The following is a 22392-nucleotide window of genomic DNA, read 5'->3' on the forward strand; positions in this document are numbered from 1 at the left end:
TGAGTCCTGTGGACCTTTTTACCAGTTTAGTGAAACCAAAATATAATAACGGGAAAATTGGTGCAGTCCATGTGTTTTAGCCTCTCACCCTGTTCAAATCTTTGTACTTCCACAGACGTAACTGTATCTTGGCAGATGAAATGGGTCTAGGGAAGACCATCCAATCCATTACTTTCCTCTATGAGATTTACATGAAGGGCATTGAGGGGCCGTTTCTGGTGATTGCCCCGCTATCAACCATCCCCAATTGGGAGCGAGAGTTCAGGACCTGGACAGAGCTCAACGCGGTGGTCTACCATGGCAGCCAGGCCAGCCGCAAGACCATCCAGGCCTATGAAATGTATTACAGAGATGCACAGGTAAACAGAATCATTTAAAAAAAAATAAATAAAAATACAACCACACACACCCTCTTTTTTGTGTTGATAATAGCTGATTGTTAAACTAATTTGTTTACAGTGTAAACAAAAATGATCAACAATATTGTAATGGCTTGAAAAGTCAGGAAGGTGACCTGCTATTAAGAAGTTTTAAGTCAATAATACTACTGTGTGTCATGATTTAGGTATCTTTTTGATCGGTATAGCTAAACTTTGAGTGCAGCACTAAAACCATATATTTTCTGTCAACAGCATAACAAAATGTGCATATGGCTGTGAACACTACAATGTAACATATTCCTATTCTTTGGAAAACCCTTAAGACTACAATATGTAACTGAATCTAGCATTATTGACAGTCTATTCTACTCCACCCAGCACTCCATCTCACAGCTCTGCTACACGTCCTACAGACTGCTATGCTCTCATAGTCTGCATAGCCATTTGGTATTAGTCATCAATTTACAATAAATAGGAAAGATGCAAAATGTGCAAATCAAGCAGACATTGTTTATTTTCTGATGGGTCAGAAGGGTGATCCTCTCTCAAAAAGCAATTCTGCTGGTGTAGTGCTTTCTGTGTCTGACTTCACTGAAGGCATCAATAGCAGCCACAAGATGCTGTTTTGGAGAATATTTCTTCAAATAATTCTTTTCCCTTTATGTTACTGTTTTACATAACATGAAAGTGAAGTTAACAGTGAGTGAAGTTCTCACTGAAAAGGAGATAGTTGACTCGGTGACAATAATGTAGGAGGTGCAGTAGATGGACTAAATGATCTGCTGTTGTGACGCAGTCAGCCCAGTTGAACATCCCCCCCAGCCACGGGAAATCTTCATCAATCTACATGGCTTATTCTGCTATGACTAAGAGGGTTTTTAGATTTTGTGAAGGTTGTGAGTTTATGCCCCTCTTTGAATAAAGGGAATGGGCACAAGTTCTTGATCGTGTTACTATGTCACAAAAACATCAGTTACTTTTGACTTAATAGGGGAATTATCGTCATTAAATAATGAGCTGGGGGCAAAGACATGTCAGGTTATGCGTGACTGACCTTTTCTTCCCTTTTTAATTATTCTTCCTTCTGATCAGAGTAAGATAATAAAAGGAGTGTACCGGTTCCATGCAGTCATAACAACTTTTGAGATGATTCTGGCTGACTGTCCGGAGCTTCGAAGCATCCCATGGCGCTGCGTGGTAATAGATGAAGCCCACCGCCTCAAAAACCGAAACTGCAAGCTACTGGAAGGATTAAAAATGATGGACATGGTGAGCGGTGACATTATTTTTTTCTGTAAATTGGCAATGGTTATTACAAGAGGAATAAAATAATTTGAAAGAAGCATTTAGTTTCTTGGAACATGAAAATCTTTTGTGTAGCACATTTTTCAACCCTCTTGTAGAAGATAGCTCTTATTAGCAGTCAGGGCTGTAACACTTCAAAGCTAATGGTCTGATAGGCTGTTCCCCATAATCAAATCAATGCACAAGATGAACTTCAAATTTGAAGTTTGTTATCAAACATATTCTTAATTACAACTAACATTAAATAGTCTGTGATAAATAAGAGTGTAATAATCATAGGCTAATGCTTTTTTGTTTACAATTTGTATATACCCTGTCCCAGATCTTCTGCTGTGTCCTCCTTACGCAATAGTGCAGCTACATACTCAACTGGCTGTTATCTTTGTGGTTTGTTCAAGTGCCACTTGTTGGCCCAGACCAACAGTGGCGTAATCCAAAGCAGCAGGTGGTCTTCCTCACCACTACTGGTTTAATATGTAAGCTTGGTGTCACACACCACAGTTGGACAGATTAGCTTAAAACAGCACCTGTGTTATGTTGATATCATCCCTCCCTCCTTTTTCTTAGGTGTTAAAGTCTTGTAAACATCTGTATTGAATTTAAAATTGTGCATTTCCTGCCTCTGCTTTCTCCTTCAGGAGCACAAAGTTCTGTTGACAGGAACTCCTCTTCAGAACACTGTAGAGGAGCTCTTCAGCTTACTTAACTTTCTGGAACCTGACAGATTCCCATCTGAGCAGACATTCATGACTGAATTTGGGGACCTTAAAACAGAAGAACAGGTAAACTAATTTAGTAGAAAAAGTTGTCTTTTTAAAATTAGTCACAGTTCATAAATTGCTGTTTCAATGTGTGTTTTCAGGTTCAAAAACTGCAAGGCATTCTTAAGCCCATGATGTTAAGAAGATTGAAGGAGGATGTGGAGAAGAACCTGGCCCCTAAGGAGGAGACTATCATTGAGGTGCGGCTGTGACCTGATCGCAAATGTGTCAAAACTGTAATTTCTACTGGTGGTGTTTCTCCATTTACCACTAAACATAAAAACCTCACCAAGTCCAGGCCCTGTTACAGTTTGGTTAAAAGTGATCATATTTCAAGAAAGGCTAAATTAATCTGATAAACTTTTATTGTTTTTGTAAGGTGGAGCTGACCAACATTCAGAAGAAATACTATCGGGCCATACTGGAGAAGAACTTCTCTTTCCTGTCAAAAGGAGGTGCAGGAGGTGGTGGAGGCGGAGGAGCTAGTGTCCCCAACCTCCTCAACACAATGATGGAGCTGAGGAAATGCTGCAACCACCCCTACCTCATTAATGGTATACACATGTCTTTGTAAACCATGACATACCATCGCAACATAAAGGTTCAGCAAATGGAACAGCGTTTTCTGAAATTGTTAATTTTTAAAATAAAAGTTATTTATTTTTTGCTGTCTAGGAGCCGAAGAAAAGATCATCGAGGAGTTCAGGGAGTCCCACAGTGCAGCTGATATGCCAGACATGCCCCTTCAGGCTATGGTCCACGCAGCCGGCAAGCTGGTGCTCATTGACAAGCTGCTGCCTAAACTGAAGGCCGGAGGACACAGAGTCCTGGTGTTCAGTCAGATGGTCCGCTGTCTGGACATTCTGGAAGACTACCTCATTCAGAAAAGGTGAAAATAGACACGAATTAGAATTTTCTTGAGTCCAAAAGTTAAATGGTTTGTAATTGTAAAAACTGTGTAAGGTTATAAAACCAATAAGGGTTTTTTGGCCCCAGTCTCAGGCCAAACCCTCCAATTTTGGCTGTATCTGTTTGTGCACGGAGCAGCTATATTCAAGATACAATCTGAAAATGTAATGACATAGTAAATAATGTAAAGAAAAAATAACTTGATCTCAAAACAAGAAATCTTTGTGCTAAAGATAACAAGAATAATAGTTTATTTGTTGCTTTCGTCACTACTGAGAAGTTCATAATTCTTATAAGCTTTTAGGGAGATCACATAAGGAATCTTCAAAATTCAACTAATTTTTGGATTGTATATTTTTGTATATAGAGTACATATTGCACTTGTACCTACAGCCTCACCTTAATAGCCATGAGCTAAAATTAGAACACAGAATGATTTAGGAATAAAAATCTGAGGGAGAGGAAATCTCTACTGGCTGATTCTATAAAGTAACAGCTGGGGCTTACCAAAATTGTATATTTGATCCAGTACCCTCTGTTTAAGACAGCTCTACTACCAATTTGGCTTTTCTTGAATTGTTGCCAGTATGTCAATTATACACACTTGTCCTTCATCTCTTCCAAGATATCCCTATGAGCGTATAGATGGCAGAGTTCGAGGTAACTTGCGGCAGGCAGCCATTGACCGCTTCTCTAGACCAGACTCGGACCGTTTTGTCTTCCTGCTGTGCACAAGAGCTGGAGGACTAGGCATCAACCTGACTGCTGCAGATACATGCATCATATTTGACTCTGACTGGAACCCTCAGAATGACCTGCAGGTACAAAACCACATAACTCTTCACCTGCAAGTTTGTTGTATCGTGTTTCTGGTTGGACTGAGTCCCAACCAGCTTTCGGGTTGTTGAGAGTTCCCACTGTCTGCTCAATGTAACTGCTTTGCGAGCCACATTTAGCTTTAGGTCGCCTAACCATATCATTACGTATCTCTTGTTGTCTAAACATTATCTTTGAATCTTTGCATCTGTCTCTAGGCCCAGGCTCGGTGTCACCGTATCGGCCAGTCCAAGTCGGTGAAGATCTACCGTTTGATCACCAGGAACAGCTATGAAAGGGAGATGTTTGACAAGGCCAGTCTGAAACTGGGGCTCGACAAGGCTGTGTTGCAGAGCATGAGCGGACGGGAGAACGCCAATAGTGGGGTGAGACTCCTAATAGTGTCACACATAAACACACATCCAGTATCGATGTCAGGAACTTCAGGCAGTGGTCATCAACTCCGGTCGTCAAGAGCCCCTGTCTTGCTTGTTTTCCAAATACCCCTGTCTAATGCTTCCAACTTCCGACTGACTGTAAACCTGTAAATTAGCAGTGGATTGGGCAGGTATGGTTGGAAGACAAGTGGGACAGGGGTTAAGAATCTGTTCAATGTATTGTCATTTAGAATGCTACTCTTTAATTTGAATACTTTTTTGGGAACATCTGTGAACCTTTTAAAAACAAAGTTTCATAGAAATAACCCTTTTTCCATCTCTGGGCCAGGTCCAGCAGTTGTCCAAAAAGGAAATCGAGGACCTGCTCAGAAAAGGAGCATACGGAGCCCTGATGGATGAGGAAGACGAAGGCTCAAAATTTTGCGAGGAAGACATTGACCAGATTCTCCAGAGACGAACACACACCATCACCATAGAGTCTGAGGGCAAGGGCTCTACATTTGCTAAGGTAACAGCTTATTCTGCTCATGCTGTCTGGAAAGTGTATGTGATTTGTTTTAAAATAATCTCTCAACTGATTACCTTGTACTCACCAATGTGTTTTTTGCAGGCCAGTTTTGTTGCAGCAGGGAACCGAACAGACATTTCTCTGGAGGATCCAGATTTCTGGCAGAAATGGGCAAAGAAGGCCGAGCTGGATCTAGATGCTATCAATGGACGGGTAGGCCACATACACACATGCACACTCATGGTTATCTTGCATGTGCATGTGTTTTTTGTACCTATAATGCTTACCCTTATTCTATCCCTTAACTAAATCTAAATGCTGAAACGGCTCCTTAAAGTTTGACATCTCACACACAACTGCCCTTATATACTATAAACTAGGGGTCACCAACATGGTGCCCACGGGCACCAGGTCGCCTGCAAGGACCAAGTGTCACCCGCGGGCCTGTTCTAAAAATAGCTCACCATAGCGCCACTTACCAATGAGCTGCATCAAATTTTTTTGTTGCTATTCTTTTTTAAATCACATTTGATAGTTATTGTGAGAAATCATTAACATGATCAGTGTCTTCCCATAGATGAATATCAATTATTTAATTATTAATAACATATAATTAAAAGTAAATTAAGCAAATTTGTTTTTTTTAAAAGTGTGTGTTAAACCGGTAGCCCTTGACAATAATCAGTACCCAAGAAGTAGCTCTCAGTTTCAAAAAGGCTGGCGACCCCTGCTGTAAACCATCTGAGGGGACTTGAGTCCAGTGACTTGAACTCAAGTCAGAATCGGTCTGCAGTGAGTTAGCACACCGATTCTAAAAATTATTTTTAAAAAAGAATTTGGTAAAAATGCCAGTTCAGCAGCAAGATTGCAGTGATTGCAACTTCACAGTGAAGTATTGATAAACTTCCAAAAGACAAGCACTACCTCAGACATCTCAGGGGCCGTCTGCTATTTACTGTTATCTGTAACAACAAAAAATCAGCAAATTGATTTTCTTGTTTTTAAATGTGTTTTCTTTATGTTAAAATTACCTTTTTAACTTTGCAATCTCATAGTGTGCTCACAATTTAATTCGGTTGTAAATAAAACCGTGAAAGAACTTTGCTGCTAAAAATGCTAAAAACCCAATTTTAGTCACACCAAGAATAGTATTTGACATTAAAGGGACTACACCATAAGTCACAACAGTAACACGACTTGGTGTTTTTGACACAAACGTTTTTATAAAATTATTATAGACTAATAAATTATATTTTAATAAATGTATCATTATCTTTTAACCACCTGTCAGCACATAGAGGTTAAAATCAGCTCCACCTTTACCAACATTTTTTTTTAATTAATTACTGTATGGTATTTATGGCAACACATGTATTCTTTATTGTTTAAAATACATTGTTTTCTTAGTGGAGTACTTGTAAGAATGTAAGTAAATGTAGATAATGGGCTTTGTACTTTTACTTGAGTAAAAGATTTGAATTGGTGCTTATAGAGGAGAGTTTGTACTTGCACTTTTACTTGAGTATAGTGTTTGTTTTTCTACCACACCTTTTGTTTCATGTGGGGCAGTATAGCTGGAAACTGCTCAAAGTGCCCATGCAGACCCTAGTCTTTCGTGACATTGAGACCACCAGTGTTAATTTTATGGTTAATCAGTGTACACTGATCTAGCACTCTTTTACTTAAGTAGTTAGAGTACATCCAACTGGACCAGAGATTTGACCACTGACCCTGCAATTGGTGGACTAAGCCCTCAACCAGTTGAACCACAGTACCCCTACATTAAACTGTTATTTTTAAATAATTATTTTAAAAAATGGATTAGTAATAATTTCTAAGTATTCTTTACTTGTACTTCTTTACCTAAAAGATGGGTATTTTCAGAAATCTAAAATGGTACTCATTTGGTGAGTCACACACATCACTTTTTATGACTCTAAAGTTTATGATTTGGTCTTGGCTTTGGACTTTCTGGTCTTTCAAACCCATGTAACCATGCCATGTAAAGCCAACCCAAGACTATGCACATGATGTACCATAAAACCAAAGGGAAAGAACTATCACACCACACCACAAGTATCTAAAGGCTTACACACACTTGGACACACTCACACTCGCAATCGGTGTTGTCACCTTGTGGAAAGGGTACTAGGAGTAATTTGTCAGTGCTAGGCGCAGGAGAAAGAGAGGGAGAGAACAGAGTGGAAGCAAAGAGAGGGAGAGATTAATATTGACAGTTGGGAATCTCCTCTCTTCCTTAATTACCCACGGTTACCAGCTCTCGTGTGTGTATGAGCAAGAGAGTAAGCTCCTTAGCTCCACTTAACGAAGCACAGATGCCTGGAGGGTACAGAGATATCACTTAGGCTAGGGCTCACACACCCACACAGAAAACACACACTTACAGTATGTGAGTTGTGTTTGTGTGTGTATTTTGGACTTTCTACAGTTGCAAGGACACCGAATTAAAGCATTTCCTAGCCCTTAAAGCTAATATAAACCTATCTTTAAACTAACCCTAAAGCAAAATGCTAATCCTCCGACAACCCCATGACTCGCAATAATTGTGAATCAAAAATCTGTAGCAACACTCAGAGGCATCTTGCATTCCTTTTACATTTCTTGACTTCATTGGTTTTTCTGTTTGTTTCTCCTGATTTATTAGTTAGTCTGCTGCCTCTTTTGTTCGGGGCCTGCTACTGGATCACCTAATCCAGCTCCAAGTGTGAATACAGGCAGCTCCCCTGGGAGTTCTTACTGTTATCTTAAAAGGCAATTGACTGCAGTCCTGTGTAATAATTGTCGGGGGGTGAAATATTGAACAAGAACCTAATTCAATAAACATAATTTAATGTCAGTTTAATTTTAAGATGGACAACAATTTCTTTTCTGCATCAGGAATAAAATAAGGGGTGGAATATCTAATTAATCAGTAAATCCATTAATCAGATTTGGTATAGAATATCAGTGTATTTATAAGGTTTACACTACACATAGAAGTCAGAGTGAACAAGTGTACCCCCTCACAGGGAGATGCGTTTGTTTTTTGGTTTTTGTTTTTCGTAGATTTCAGGGCATGTGTAATTAAGACCCAGCTCTTAAAGATTGATCAAGGGTATCAGAAGCAAAGGCCATTAAAGTTCACAAACTAAACCTTTTTACTGAATTTGCCTCCAGAACACACTGGTGATCGACACTCCAAGAGTGAGGAAGCAGACGCGACACTACAGCAGTGTGAAAGAGGAAGAGATGCTTGAGTTCTCAGAGCTGGAAAGTGACGAGGACGAACCAAGCAAACCCTCATCCAAACCACGACGACCCCAAGACAAGACCCAGGGATACCCTCGATCTGAGTGCTTCAGAGTGGAGAAGAACCTGCTCGTCTATGGGTTTGTAACATATTTATGGTTGTCCCTCACTTAACAGATAAATAAGTGTTGACCGCTTGTCAACAATACCCATAATGAAAGCTCTATATATATATATATATATATATATATATAAACGTGTAGTGACAGCATCTTAACTCAGACCTCTGTACATGTATACAGTAATAGACTATAATATTCAGGAGGATTGGACAGTAGTCTGAACATAAAAACAAACCGACACACTTACCAAACATAGCGGTTATCTGAGCCTGTCTATTTTCATGGATAACTTGGCATGACTCTGTGGGGTGGGGGTGTGCATGTGTGTATGTAAGAAAGAACAGTGCTGGTAGTGAGACGTCAGCAGTGTTATTGTTACGGTCTAGCCTCATAGCCGGAGGCTGTAGGACACAAAAACACACTGTCTGACTGGGTCTGTCCTCTCTGTTCAGCATTCTGTTGTCTTTTCCCAACTCTCTCACTCGCCCTCATCCACAATTTTCATCCAGTCGTTGAGAGTGCGACGGGCTCTTATGGTTCAGTGAAGATGGGGAAGTAGCAGTGGAAAAAGTTAAATTGAGAACAAGACAGTCTGAGGGACATTGTCTGCCACATCAGCCTTTAGGGTCACTTGCTCTCTGGATGTAGCAGGAGGGGGAGTGGAGCTGTGATCTATGGATTGCCTTAGTGGCACTAGTTAGGGTGCCGGTTATAATTGAGTCAACAGCCTGGCAAAATGAGAGCACAGCATTCATGTGTCTGCCATTGGAGTGTGATAAATCTTAGGGTTGCAATACAAAATGACAAATGAAAATATAGTGTAAAGTCATGAATCATCAGGGTCATGTGCAGATACAGAATTCATAACTCTTCATATTGGTTGTCCTTGGCATTAACCACCCTGTTTTGTAATACTTGTTAGCATCTGGGCTCTCGTAGGATTTTAATTGCTGACTTGTTTATGGAAATGAGTTTAACATAGTATGATATCAGGGTAGTCAGAATCTAGTACATCTGTCAGATCACATTTAGGAATGTCAGTAAGCATGCCAAGAGGGAAAAAATGTGGGTCATGTATGCCTAATTGTGAGTTTGCCCACATATCTCTGACTCCTTTCACCATTCGGACGAGCAACATCAGTAGACTGGTAGAAATCCAGCCTTTTCTATTTGCTGCTATGATAAACTTTTTGCATTGCCTATTTTATCAAAAAAGTGGCTATGACAAGGCTGCTCAGCAATCTGAGTGACTGGATAAATTTGAAAACCTGAACCACAGGCCAAATCATTTGTGTCTCGTACAGTTGGTGTCCGACAGGGCAGCCAAAACAAAGTATTAAGCGATTTGGTGGCTTTAATATAAAAAACTCTATTAGGATTATTGTTCATCCTATGATAATAGGATGAACAATAATTATTTTATCAAATTTGTAATGTTACTTTCTGGTTTGATCAGGCATCTTTGTAAAGCCGCTATGTCCTGGGGTATTCATGTTGTACATTCAGTGCTGTCAGTGTTAAGTTAGATGTATCCATAGGCTGACTGGCTAGTCTGTGTGCTTTATTTCTGTGTTTTTTTTGTTTTTTTAGCTGGGGCAGGTGGAGTGACATTCTAGCTCATGGTCGCTTCAAGCGCCCACTGAAAGAGGCTGATGTGGAAACTATCTGCAGAGCCCTGTTGGCCTACTGCCTGCTCCATTACCGTGGAGATGAGAACATTAAAAGCTTTATTTGGGACCTGATCACCCCAACTGAAGATGGGACCACCAAGACACTGACCAACCACTCTGGTAACACACACACACACACACACACACACACACACACACACACACACACACACACACACACACACACACACACACACGATTAAACTACAGCCATAGTAGATTGCTATCTCATATTTGTAAATAATATTCCATTCCGACCTATTTCATTTCAATTATTCTTTCTTCATCTGACTTGCCAAATAAAACCAAAAGAAAATTTGCAAAAGTTTACTTAAAAAACCAACCTGTCTGATCCAACAGGAATCAAACAAGATCCGAACCAGACATATAATTCCTTCCTTGAGTACTTCGCATTTTCTGGCACTGATTTAATGCGATGTTTATATTTTGCTCTAAATACAGCTTTTGTTCCTTGTTTGCATAACTGAACCCAGCAATATTTCGGGTAGAATGTTTGAATTACTGTGCCCATGTTTAGAAAAATCCAGGTTGCCTAATGATGGGAAAAAAAAAAAAAAAAAACGTTTTGTAAAATTCTGAGCTTACAGGTCTTTTATAAAATCTTGACTGTTACCTTTAACATTCTTTCTTTCTCTCTCTCCCTCTCACTTTTTCTTTAGGACTCTCTACCCCAGTCCCTCGGGGAAGGAAGGGGAAAAAGGGAAAGCCCCCAGTCCCCGCTCCTCAGACTCCACGAGCTGATTGGTTGGCCAGCTGCAATCCTGACCACTTACTGCAAGAGGATAGCTACAAGAGACACCTGAAACATCACTGTAACAAGTAGGGCTTCCTCAGACGTCCTCACACACAAACATAAAACACAATGATTTTAATTTCTAGCAGCCATAATAGCTTGGGGTATTATTTTTTGAGTTGGCATTCACATAGAAACAACCAAATAAATGTGGATGTAACTTCAGCTTCAAAACCCGGACGTAGACCTGTGACAGGTGTGATGTGTTGTGAACCTGGCTCGACAAGCATACACACAGCACAACTTTACCAGATGCAGCAGTCTTCTCACACACACGCGCACACACTTATTCACTGTGTGAACAGCTCTCTCTCCTGTTGTCAGGGAGATATGCTTCTGTGCCCTCCAGATTTGTCTTTTTTCTTGAGGGGGGAAGTTTGTTTGTGTGTCTGGCTTTATGCCAGGCCAGGTGCTAAGCAGGCAGACCTGTTGGAAGTGAGTGAAAGATGTGCACGCGTACACATGCTCAAACACACATACACACTCTTGGGGGTGATTATGTGGTGCCATCTGCTAGGCTGGAGCACAGTGTTGTGTGGCTAATCAGGCCTGGCACATTGATGGATGAGCACACAGAGCCTGCCAACACACACACACACACTGCAACTTGTGATGCCATTGATGCACAAACACACACCACAGAATGAGTTGCAAATTACTGTCTTTATACCCTTGCCCCCCCTCTTCACTGCCTCTCCAAACTTTGCTCCCTCCCTTCCAGTGGAGCTCTGTCTTTCCCATTCTTTTCCTCTCTACTCCTCCCACCACTTCTCCTCCTCTGTCCAAGTGCCATTATTGACTTAAATCCTTGTGACAAATCTGGTGACAAATGTTAGCAGCATTTCTAGTGTCAAGAGATCAGATCTGACAATCTCCAGCCATGAGTTGAAGGGATTCATTTTACTGGAGGAGGTACTAAAAGAATAATTCTGACTGGGGACATCTGTAATTCATATACAGAAAAGATTACATCTATTTGACTCTGGTAATAGAACGTTCTGGAATACAGTAATTTAAGTATTTGCTACCAACTTTAACTTCAACTAGCAACTTTAACTAAGAAAATCTCAAGTAATTTTAAGATCAAAGATCCAGGACCATTTTCAGTCTTTCAAGCAAAGATGCACCTTTACATTGTGTCAAAATGTAAATGTCCTCCAGATAAATCAGTCAACTGTGAATATTATTTTCATGTTCTTTGCTAAGGAAACATTTAAAAAAAATGTACTCAAGGCAAGGAAAAGCAGACATTTGAATGAATGATTAGAAAAAACTTTAAGATCGTCTGAAGATTCATCCACATTATGGTCATCACAAAGGTGTTGGAGATGGACATGGAATGGTAACTGAATTTGCTTAAAGTTGAAAACATTCTCTGGATCCAGCTTCTCAGATTACAGAATTTTATGATTTCCTCTTGTTTTGTGGACAATGATTTGATGTGCTAACTAAATGTTGTCTCTGTTGGACTAAACAAGACAACCCTGCTAAAGAGCTTCACTAATTTGTTTGCATTGTTTTTCACAGGGTGTTACTGAGGGTGAGGATGCTCTATTATCTAAGACAGGAAGTCATAGGAGACCAGGCCAAGCGCATCCTGGAAGGAGCAGACTCCAGGTTAGTATATAATATAGATTTGTCTTTCTAGCTTATCTTTATCTTTTACCATATTGTCCCACTACTACATCGGAGACTTTGACATTTTACTTTCTCCCACAGCATTCTTTTGCTTCTACCCAGTTCCAGTCTAACAGGTCACATAAACAAAGCAGAGGTCTTAAAGCAAAGCAATATGTTCCAGTTTGTAATAATAATTTTAACAATAATCAACAAAAACAGTTGCCTTGAAAGCTATTAAACAAACTTCGATATGTCTCTGTGTTGTCAAACTTAAAATGGCTGCCTGTGGCTTTCCATCCAAAATGTTTGATTGGAATTTGAAAATTGTACAAACCTAGTATCATATGTGGTGGTGACCCGAACTTCGATCCAAACCATCCAACCAGTGTGGCCTCAAATATGTATTTTATAGCAGTTAAAAGAGCCTCCCATGTAACGGATGCACAATGAAAGTGAGATGGATATTTGATTTGATTGTGTGATTAATTATTAGTAGGGTGTATTTCTGTCTGTTCGAGTGACCCCTTTTTGGGGGGGGGGCTTCTTCCTACTCTGACAAATAAAAAAAAACAAACATTTGTTTTGTTTTTTCCCTCCCCAGATTAGACCTATTTGGACATTGTTTGCTAGGTTTTGCAATCTGTTATATTCTTAAAGTGTTCTTAGTACACTTGTGAAGTTTAGATTTCCTCCTCACCTTCTGACAGCTCCTTCACTGTTTCATGGTTTTTCTCTGCTACACTGCACTTTTCTTGGCATCTACTCATCTCCTCTTACTACAGTGCATATCCCATCCCCCTCTCATCACCTTTTTACCCAGATGTGAATGCATGTTTTTGGGTGTGTGTCTGTGTGTGTGTCACGTGCACGTGCCAGTGCCACTGCATGCCAGACAAGAGCATACGGGGTGCCATCGTGCCAACATATGCCAGGGGGATTTAGCATGCCAGTCTTGGCGCACACATATATGTTTGTGTTGCCAAGGCCGGGCATGCTGCTGTTTGCAGAGATAAGGGACCGTTTCCCTGGTTTCTTCTCTCCTCCTGTCACCCTGTCTCTCTGCCTCGATTGTGTATTTTAGCCTATCTCTTTATAACTAGCTGGAAACATCATTTTATACCATCTTTGTTCCATAATGAAGGATTTTGTTTGCTTAGTGCCAGAACACAGAACATATCCTACAAAAACCATGCATATTAAATCTATTCTCAATTTCTTTTTACTTGCAGAGCCATTCACTTTTTACACGAAAGCTTTTATTGTGGATGTTTTTTAAGAATCTCCCGTCATTAAAAGGGCTTTCTTTAAAATTAAACCTAAAACACAAAGTGTGCAGTTAGTGAAGGTCAGTGTACATGCATTTAGTCACTGTATGCTTTGTGGATGAGAGAAACACAGGAGAGCACATAAAATAAGTTTAAAACTATAATTTTAGTGAGTGAAAGTTAAAAACATCTTTGAAAGTTAGACAGTTCATATTATGGAGGCACTGTTTTATTACAAACATTAATAGGACATTTTAGGATAATTTCAGTCATTTTCTAAATCAGTAGTAATTGTCCACAATCACCATACAGATACTAAGGCAAACACTGAATCTTCTGTATTCAACGTTTTATTAGTTGTCAGCCTGCAGCCTGAACTCACTCATTCATTGATGCCCTAGGGCTCCATTGTTGTTCAAAAACTATTAAAAAGCCAGACTAGATTATATTTCATATTTCACCATATGTTTCAATTCAGTATTGTTTTGTATTTCGGTCAGTGAGCTATACATGCACAACATTTAAGTTGGAATTACGGAGACTCCAAAGAGTGTGTCTAAGGTTTGCAAGGATCTTGGTTTACAGAATGAAGGAATGCATCACCTGATGGAGTACAATGTCTGACTGATGTTTTACTAGTTTTTGGACGACGACAGAAGTCTGTGGCATCAACACACGAGTGAATCCAGGCTGCAAGCTGACAAATAACTAAACATGAGTAGAAAAGATTCAGCGTTGATGTAAGCATTTGTATGGTAATTGTGGACAATACCATTAACTTCAAAAGTGTTGCTGGAACTTAAGTCTGTTGAGGGTTATTTTTGTAATTTATTAAAACTTAATGCAATGTTTACATTTTAATGTATCACTGTTATGTTTCGGCCCCGTCTTTAACCGTTTTTTTCTGACATTACATGTAGCCTTTTATTCTTCAGTTTTTAGTTTCTTTAGAATCTTTGAATTATTGGCTTCCTTTTCATGGCAAAAAAAAACAGATAGTAAGCAGTTTATCCTATTTAAATAATTAATTTTCTCTGTATATGCTCATAACTTGCCTAGTCAAAAGAGGTAATCATAACATTAACACTCAATGAAGATATTAGAGTTGTGACTAGAATCGCTTGCAGGATTAAAAGTCTGTTTGCACGTTCATTTCTCACTTAGGATAACTGTTTTTATCTTGGCAGCTGATTGCTTTTACAATCTGATTTCATTACATGTTGGTTATAATCTTATTTGTCTTCCTGTTTTTGTTTTTTTTATTCTTATGAACTGAAATAAAGACTGATGATATTTTGCAGCAAAATAAAACACACAAACTAAAGCCTGATTATCAGTGATGTGTTTCTTTGCCTCAGTGAGCTGGATATTTGGATTCCCCAGCCATTCCACGCTGAGGTCCCAGCTGACTGGTGGGACAGCGAGGCTGACAAATCTCTACTCATTGGCGTCTTCAAACATGGTAAGAAACACTCATTGGCATTGTTGCGAATTCCATGTACATAAATATCAAGCTAGGGATATTCTAGGAATGTTTTTTGACCATAATTATTCCTTAGCAAGTGAGCATTTGCTTCTTCTTATACGGTGTTTTTTTTTTTTGCTAAACAATTTTCTCTAAACTTTAAGATTGACACCAACTAATTCCTACACAAACAGCAAAGTCTGCAAGAATTCTACTAATATCCCTAGTCAATTAGACTTGGCACAAATACAAATAAGCACAGTGTCAATATGTAACAATGCCGCACAGATAACATGTCAGCACCTTTGGACACACTCAGATTCTCCAGTGACCTGCATCTCAGTAAGCATCATCCATGCAGTCACACATCGTCAAACATGTCCCACCCACTTCTGCTGCCACCAGTTGATTGGTGTTGCTATAGCAATTGTAGTATGCAGCTGGTAGGCACAGTGTGCTGTAGGGTATGTGATTGATGGCTGGTTTCACCACTGACTGTGTGAGAGCGCATGCAGTGTACAATGTTACAAGTATTGCAAACAAAGATAATCTCTAACAGTTAAAATAACCAAAACTTCTCTCTGTGTAGACTGATACTAACTTAAGCTGTGTACTTGGTTATTTGGGAATTTTTCCAGTTGTGTTAATGCCTAATGATCCACATTTCGAGTACTGACTAGGTGATTGAATGTGACGTCCAGTGAAAAACCTCTGTGTGTGTGTGTCTGTGTGTGGAGACCCTCATCCATATTAATTTGTTGTAATTGTCATAATATTTCCATCACTGCCACCCTTTATGAATCAATTAGGACACACATTCAGACACAGTAACACAAGAGGCCATAGTTAATCATGAAGATGAGAAGTTAGGGCAGCTAACACACGTGCGCACATAGTGGTTTTATATGCAGACCCACGAAATTACACAAAACAGTACATCACAGTCAGAAGAGTGATGGACTATAAAGGCCCTGATGATTAACGTTTGGCTGCAGGCACAGAGCTGTGTGTGGCAGAGATGCCTCTCTTCCTTTTCACTTTTTTCCCCCCTCTCCCTCATCTGACCTGCTCTTCTGCATCCCCCACCATCACCTCCCCCGTTCTCCCCTTCCCAATGTGTCTCAGTAGGATCTGCACATTCTAATCTGTTCTGCCTGAATGCCCCTAACGGACAAACACGCACACACACTTTCTCAAAGCCACTAGCTCACTTTCAGACGCAATGACACACATGATTTTTTTTTCCCTCCTTATCCTCTCTTGCTCTCTCACTCTCAGACACAAATGAGCACCTGCAGGCTCACTTGGATTTGCACACACATACACACATACGCAGAAGAGAGATAAGTGTACATGCACAAAAACATACACACACAGGCTGTCTGTCTTGTCAGCAGCTGGCTCCTGGGGTCTGCCCTTCTGCTGCTGTTTTTCTCTATTCCTTCATTTAATATGGAAGGCTGTGTCTGCACACATACTTGCTTGACTCTGTGTGTTTTATTTTGTGTAGCATTACGTCTGCCTGGTAGTGAGCTACCCTTCAACCTCCTGTCCGGATGTTCCTCTTTAGTTGCCTGTGTTGACCAGTAACCTTTTACATTATGTTGTGATGCCAAGTTAGTGGTTGAAATACTTATTAAAGGAGTGCACCTCAAAATGTTGTGTATTTTTATTTTGCTTCCTCTTTAAGGCTATGAGAAGTACAACTCAATGCGAGCCGACCCCACCCTGTGTTTCTTGGAGCGGGTGGGCATGCCAGACGCCAAGGCAATCGCCGCTGAGCAGAGGGGCTCCGACATGATGGCAGATGGCGCTGAGGGGTAAGAAAGCAGGCTTCACTGAGCAAAACCTAGTTTCTTTCCTTTCCCTTCCTATTAGTATTGCTTTGCTCTGTTTTTGGGGTTCTTTTTTTTCTTTCTTTCTTTTTTTTTTTTTTAATGGTCCCATTTCTTGCTTTTGTCTGCACTCCAACCATTTTCTTAGAAATTTTCAAAATATAGACCCATGAAGTGAGAGACTTTTATTTAAAGGAATGAAAAAGCTTTAACTTGTCAAATACCACAGAGAAAGGTGAATGAAACAAGGTGTGATTATTATAAATTATTGTTGTTGTGCTCGGTAAACATGAAGGCCATAGTATCCTCGACACAGAGCGCTTGTAGAGCTTTTTTTCTTGTACTGAGCTGCTGCTGTTCAGCTGAAGGAAGTATTTAATTAGATAAACAGGTACATAATTCTAAGCCATCTCCGATCGATAGTCTGTCTTACTACATATGTAAATCCTTAGTTTCACTGTTTTGTGTGTTCATCTGTTTCTACTTCAATATTGGCCCCTTTTACTATTCTTTCATTGTCGTATCATCATACTTTAAAGCAAAAAGTTCAAAGATCAACAGCTTTCGGCTTGGCCATTCAGGGGTCGCCACAGAGAAATGTGTTCCGCACGTTGATTTTTGTATACATTTTTACGCCAGAGGCCCTTCCTGCCGCATCCCTCCCATTTTATCCGGGGCTTAGGACCGACACCAGGGTGGCCCTTGGTGGCTGGGTAGGGCCACACCTGGTGGTGTGGGATTCGAACCTGTTGCCTTCTGCATCCCAACCCAATGCTCCAAGACTGAGCCACCAGGCCCCCTTTTAAAGCAAAAAGTTGATTTTGTGAAATTTAAAAAGTAGAAAAGCTTAACTTTTGTCAATTCTATCATTTCCTCTACAGAGAGGATGAGGATCCAGAGTACAAGCCCCTGCGAATGCCATTTAAAGATGAGTTGGATGACTTTACCAACTCTCCACTAGATGACAAAGATGACACAGTGGAGGGTGAGATTGAAGGTATACTTTTATTTGAAGATTTGATGATTTTATTACTTATTCATTAGACCTAAACAAGAAAATCTCAGTTGTGGATAAGCTTGATAGAATGTGAATGATGCAACCATTGGTCATTCTCTGACCAATCTTATGACCAAATCATAGACTTTAAATTTACACAATAGAATAATACCTAAAGCTGGAAACAAGTAACACAGCTCCACTGGAATAGACAGTGGATGCTTTATTTTGTCTCATTACAGTCATGGCTTAAATCAAAATAAGACTGCATCTTTCTACTCAATGCCTTAGGTAAATCAGCTGAAAATTGTCAGAGTGCACATGCTATGGACGGAGTATCAGGCACCAACGAGCGACTCTATTGGCCCACTGCATCAGCTCTGACAGCCCGTCTGCGGCGCCTCATCACAGCCTATCAGCGCTCTAACCGGAGAGAGCAGCTCCGCCAGGAGGCCCTCAACAGGCCTGATGGTCGCCGTAGACGACGCAGGGAGTTCATGCCTTCCATCACCATGGTTACAGATACAGGAGGAGGGGCAACTTACATACAAGATGGTGCAATGTTCATGACAGAAGGAAGCCCATATCTTGCAAAAGGAAGTTCTTACTTTGCCAAAGGTGGACAGTTCATGCCAGAGTCTTCATCAGTGATGGCTCCCAGTTCTGTGATGGCTGATGGAGCCATGTATTACAAGGAGAGAAGACAAAGGTAGAGTTGCAATTACTGTCATTTCAACACTGTGAAATCAGCCTGCTACCAAAGAATAAAATCAAGTCATATTGCTTTTTTAGTTAAACTTTTTCTTACACTTTCTGTCAGATGGACTCGTCGTGAGGAGGCAGATTTCTACCGTGTTGTTTCCACTTTCGGAGTCGTCTTTGACACCCAACGACAGAAATTTGATTGGACACAGTTCAGGGCCTTTGCCAGATTGGACAAGAAAACCGATGAGAGCCTGGAGAAATATTACTATTCATTTATTGCAATGTGTAAACGAGTATGCAGAATGCAGGTCAAGACTGAAACAGGTAAAAGTTAACATGCCTTGCTCTTAGTTACTACAGGGCAGAAACTTTTTTTATAACCATTGTCATTAAAATACCTTGAAGATGCGATTATTTGTTTGAGCACAAAAAATATTTTATTTGTTCTGCCCTTTACCTGATTAGAACTCCCAGACCCGACCCTGATCATTGACCCCATCACAGAAGAGCGAGCCTCGCGCACCCTGTACCGCATCGAGCTGCTCCGCCGCATCAGAGAGCAGGTTCTCCCCCACCCCATGATCTCTGAACGCCTCAAGCTTTGTCAGCCGTCTCCAGACCTACCTGAGTGGTGGGAGTGTGGTCGCCATGACAGGGACCTTCTTCTGGGGGCCTCGAAACATGGCGTGAGTCGGACAGATTATCACATCCTTAACGACCCAACCTTGGCCTTTTTGGAGGCCCACCAGCGGTTTACAAGCCAGCGAGGGGCTGGCATCAGTATGGGAGCACAGGGAGAGATTACCAAAGTTGGAATGGGAACAGCGGAAACTCCCCTTGCACCCCTCCTCACCCCTGAAGAGCTGGCAATTGCTGCAGCTGCTGCAAAAATTGCTGTGAATGCAGCTAAAGTTGAGAAGGAAGAAGGGAAGGAAGTGAATACTGAGGAAGGAAAAACGGAGATGGAGGTGAAAATGGAAACTGCGGGAGTAAGTGCCAATGACATTCCAAGCACCAAACATGAAAATCCTGATGAACAGAGGGAAACTACGGTTGGAAAAGAGAAAGATGAGGTTGATGCTTTACCAATAATAGTCAAGAAAGAGGAAGATGTGACCCAGTCTAAGGTAGAGAAAGATGGGCAGGAAGAGATCAAAGAGGAGCAGAGTGGGGAAGTAGAGACAACTTCAAAGCTAACTGATGATCAAGACAAAGACTTAACAGAGGAGAAGAGGAGTTTGAGTCTTGGTGAAACTGTGAGGGACCAGAAAGAAACTACCACTGAACTTGCTGAACTTCCTGATGCATCTCCCAAGGCACAACCAGACCACAAGGCTGTGGAGGAAGGAGATGAGGAGGAGAGGGAGAGCCCCAATTCTCTTAAATCTCCAAAGTCAGCTGACACAGAGAAGAGCCCAGAGGAGGATGAGGAGGAGAGAATGGATGAAGATGACAAATCAGAGAAATCCTCTCAGGCTGAAGGTATGGGGACTTTATTACTTTGACATTAGGTTGGTTACTCAAGTGCTTTTACACAATATGTTTCAAAAGTCATATTTAATTGTGCTTTTGTTGATTAAAATATCTCTTGTTCATTTGTCCTAGTTTTCAGCCCCAGTCATTGGTGACTGTTACGCCCCTGTCTAGGGGGTAGGGGTGCAACATACAAAGATAAATTAGTTGCTAACCCTAACTCCCTAATGTGAAAACAAGAGAAAACAATCAAAAGAAAATGGCAGTTCACCCCTACAGATTTAATACTATTTACAAAATATACAATTTATAAACAAAACCACGGCACAAAACCTCACAATTCAAAAATGCTAAATAAGGTTTGGAAGCCAAGAACAGCGAACAGGTGCTGCTGCCAGAAAAAGCCCCCGCTGGCTGTTGGGAACCATACTTTTCAATCTCCAGGAAGTGTAGGATGGACCAATCAGCTTCCGGTACTGCCCCCAATCCGGCTAATCAGGCAGGGCACCTATAAGAACAACAAAAAAAACAACACATACGGCCAGGGCCGTAACAGTGACACATTTCTTAGTAACAGTCTATTTCTAGTGTCGCCCATATGACTTGACAATGTTTTATCAGTGTAATTTCCAGGCGGTGGAGAATCAAATAGTTTGGATGCCTTGATAATGGCTCGAAAGCCTTTTTAAATTAAAAGTTAAAATTTGTCTTTTTGCTCTGTCCACACAGCCAGCGCTGTGTCTGAGCAGAAGAACTTTGATGAAGAAAGCATTGCGTCTCTGAGCACATCAGCTCGAGATGAAACCAGGGATGGCTTCTGCCCTGATGACCTGCCAGAAACTTCTGCACTACAGGCCCTGCAGGATCGCACCTACGCCTTTTCATTCTGGCCTAAGGTGAGTGGCATATTTATTTATTTTTATTTGTTTATTTTTTTAAGGTTTGGAGAACCGTTTGCAGCGATCAGATTTAACTCTGAAGAATCGTAATTAGCTTTTTTATGGTATTGTGGTATCACCAGTAGATGTATTTAGCAATAATAAACATTACTTACACCCCCAAATACTCACCAGCAAAGGGCTGTATGATGCCCTTTTTAATAAGAATTGCTGATAAATGAAGTGTTTTGTACCTGTAGACCTGCAAAATGAAAAGAAATTTAACAGAATTTGGAAAAACAGAAAAGTACAGGGACGGAGCAGCGTGCTGCTAGCACAAGCTCACGCACATAATACGGACGTTGCACTAAGGGACTCAAAGGATATTGTCCAGATAATGCCGATAGACATTTACTCTGACATTTGCATTCACACCTTCCTAAAAAAGTCAGGATAATGTCAGAATTCTAGTGCATGTCTGAAAGGGGCTTAAGAGATAAGAGACCAGCCTTATCCCAGTTGGCTTTCTAGTCCTTCACCTGTCTCCATTTTCTCCTCTGCTCAGGATCGAGTGATGATCAACAGGATGGACAACATCTGCGAAGCCGTGCTGAAAGGCAAGTGGCCTGTCACCAGACGCCACATATTTGACTTCCCCAGCAGCCTGTTGCCAGGGCATGGCTCCGTGGTAACCACAGCATCTATAGCCACGGCGACGGAGAGCCCACTGCAGCAGAGAAGCCTAGCTGAACTGACAGTGGCAGGCATCCAGACTTCATACAGTGGGAGTGAAGATAAAACACTATCACCACAGGTTCATGTGAGTGTGTGCACACAAATCCAGTGCTGTGCTGTTGGTGTGAAGCTAGTCATACCAGAACCTGTTAGTGGTGTGTGTGTGTGTGTATGTTTACAGCTACTGTCAATACATTATTTCAATAAGCAGGTCAGCACAGTGTTTTTAGGTAGGCAGAGGTGTAATCAGTGACGTGATGTTGCAGGAAGATGCTCTGAGCCTCACTGTGCCTCGACAGAGGAGGAGGAGAAGAAGAAAGATCGAGATTGAGGCAGAGAGGGCAGCCAAGAGGCGCAACTTGATGGAGATGGTGGCTCAGCTGAGAGAGAGCCACGCTGCTGCTGAGTCACAGAGCCAGGCTATAGACCTGACTAAGGTGAGCACATCAACTCACTCTGACTCACCAGGTCTGTTCACTTCACGGAT

General features: G+C 41.0%; 1 protein-coding gene across 3 annotated transcripts in view; it reads left to right on the forward strand.

Moving 5' to 3' along the window:
• chd7 (chromodomain helicase DNA binding protein 7) overlaps positions 1 to 22392 on the forward strand; it is a 70207-nt gene that overhangs the window by 42929 nt on the left and 4886 nt on the right. For 2 of the 3 annotated variants that reach the window (XM_067474496.1, XM_067474498.1), the window contains exons 13-35: positions 116 to 359; positions 1473 to 1649; positions 2324 to 2467; positions 2548 to 2646; positions 2826 to 3000; positions 3122 to 3335; positions 3981 to 4176; positions 4390 to 4557; positions 4898 to 5077; positions 5180 to 5290; positions 8255 to 8466; positions 10039 to 10238; positions 10799 to 10958; positions 12460 to 12549; positions 15176 to 15279; positions 16973 to 17102; positions 17999 to 18114; positions 18406 to 18823; positions 18935 to 19143; positions 19285 to 20301; positions 21022 to 21188; positions 21736 to 21990; positions 22172 to 22342. In XM_067474496.1, coding sequence (XP_067330597.1) covers positions 116 to 359; positions 1473 to 1649; positions 2324 to 2467; positions 2548 to 2646; positions 2826 to 3000; positions 3122 to 3335; positions 3981 to 4176; positions 4390 to 4557; positions 4898 to 5077; positions 5180 to 5290; positions 8255 to 8466; positions 10039 to 10238; positions 10799 to 10958; positions 12460 to 12549; positions 15176 to 15279; positions 16973 to 17102; positions 17999 to 18114; positions 18406 to 18823; positions 18935 to 19143; positions 19285 to 20301; positions 21022 to 21188; positions 21736 to 21990; positions 22172 to 22342 — 4957 coding nt within the window. The remainder of the gene's footprint in view (positions 1 to 115; positions 360 to 1472; positions 1650 to 2323; positions 2468 to 2547; positions 2647 to 2825; positions 3001 to 3121; positions 3336 to 3980; positions 4177 to 4389; positions 4558 to 4897; positions 5078 to 5179; positions 5291 to 8254; positions 8467 to 10038; positions 10239 to 10798; positions 10959 to 12459; positions 12550 to 15175; positions 15280 to 16972; positions 17103 to 17998; positions 18115 to 18405; positions 18824 to 18934; positions 19144 to 19284; positions 20302 to 21021; positions 21189 to 21735; positions 21991 to 22171; positions 22343 to 22392) is intronic. The other variant, XM_067474499.1, reaches the window with a different exon arrangement.

This window comes from Channa argus, chromosome 14 (assembly GCF_033026475.1).
Source record: "Channa argus isolate prfri chromosome 14, Channa argus male v1.0, whole genome shotgun sequence".
NCBI classification, from domain to species: Eukaryota; Metazoa; Chordata; class Actinopteri; order Anabantiformes; family Channidae; genus Channa; species Channa argus.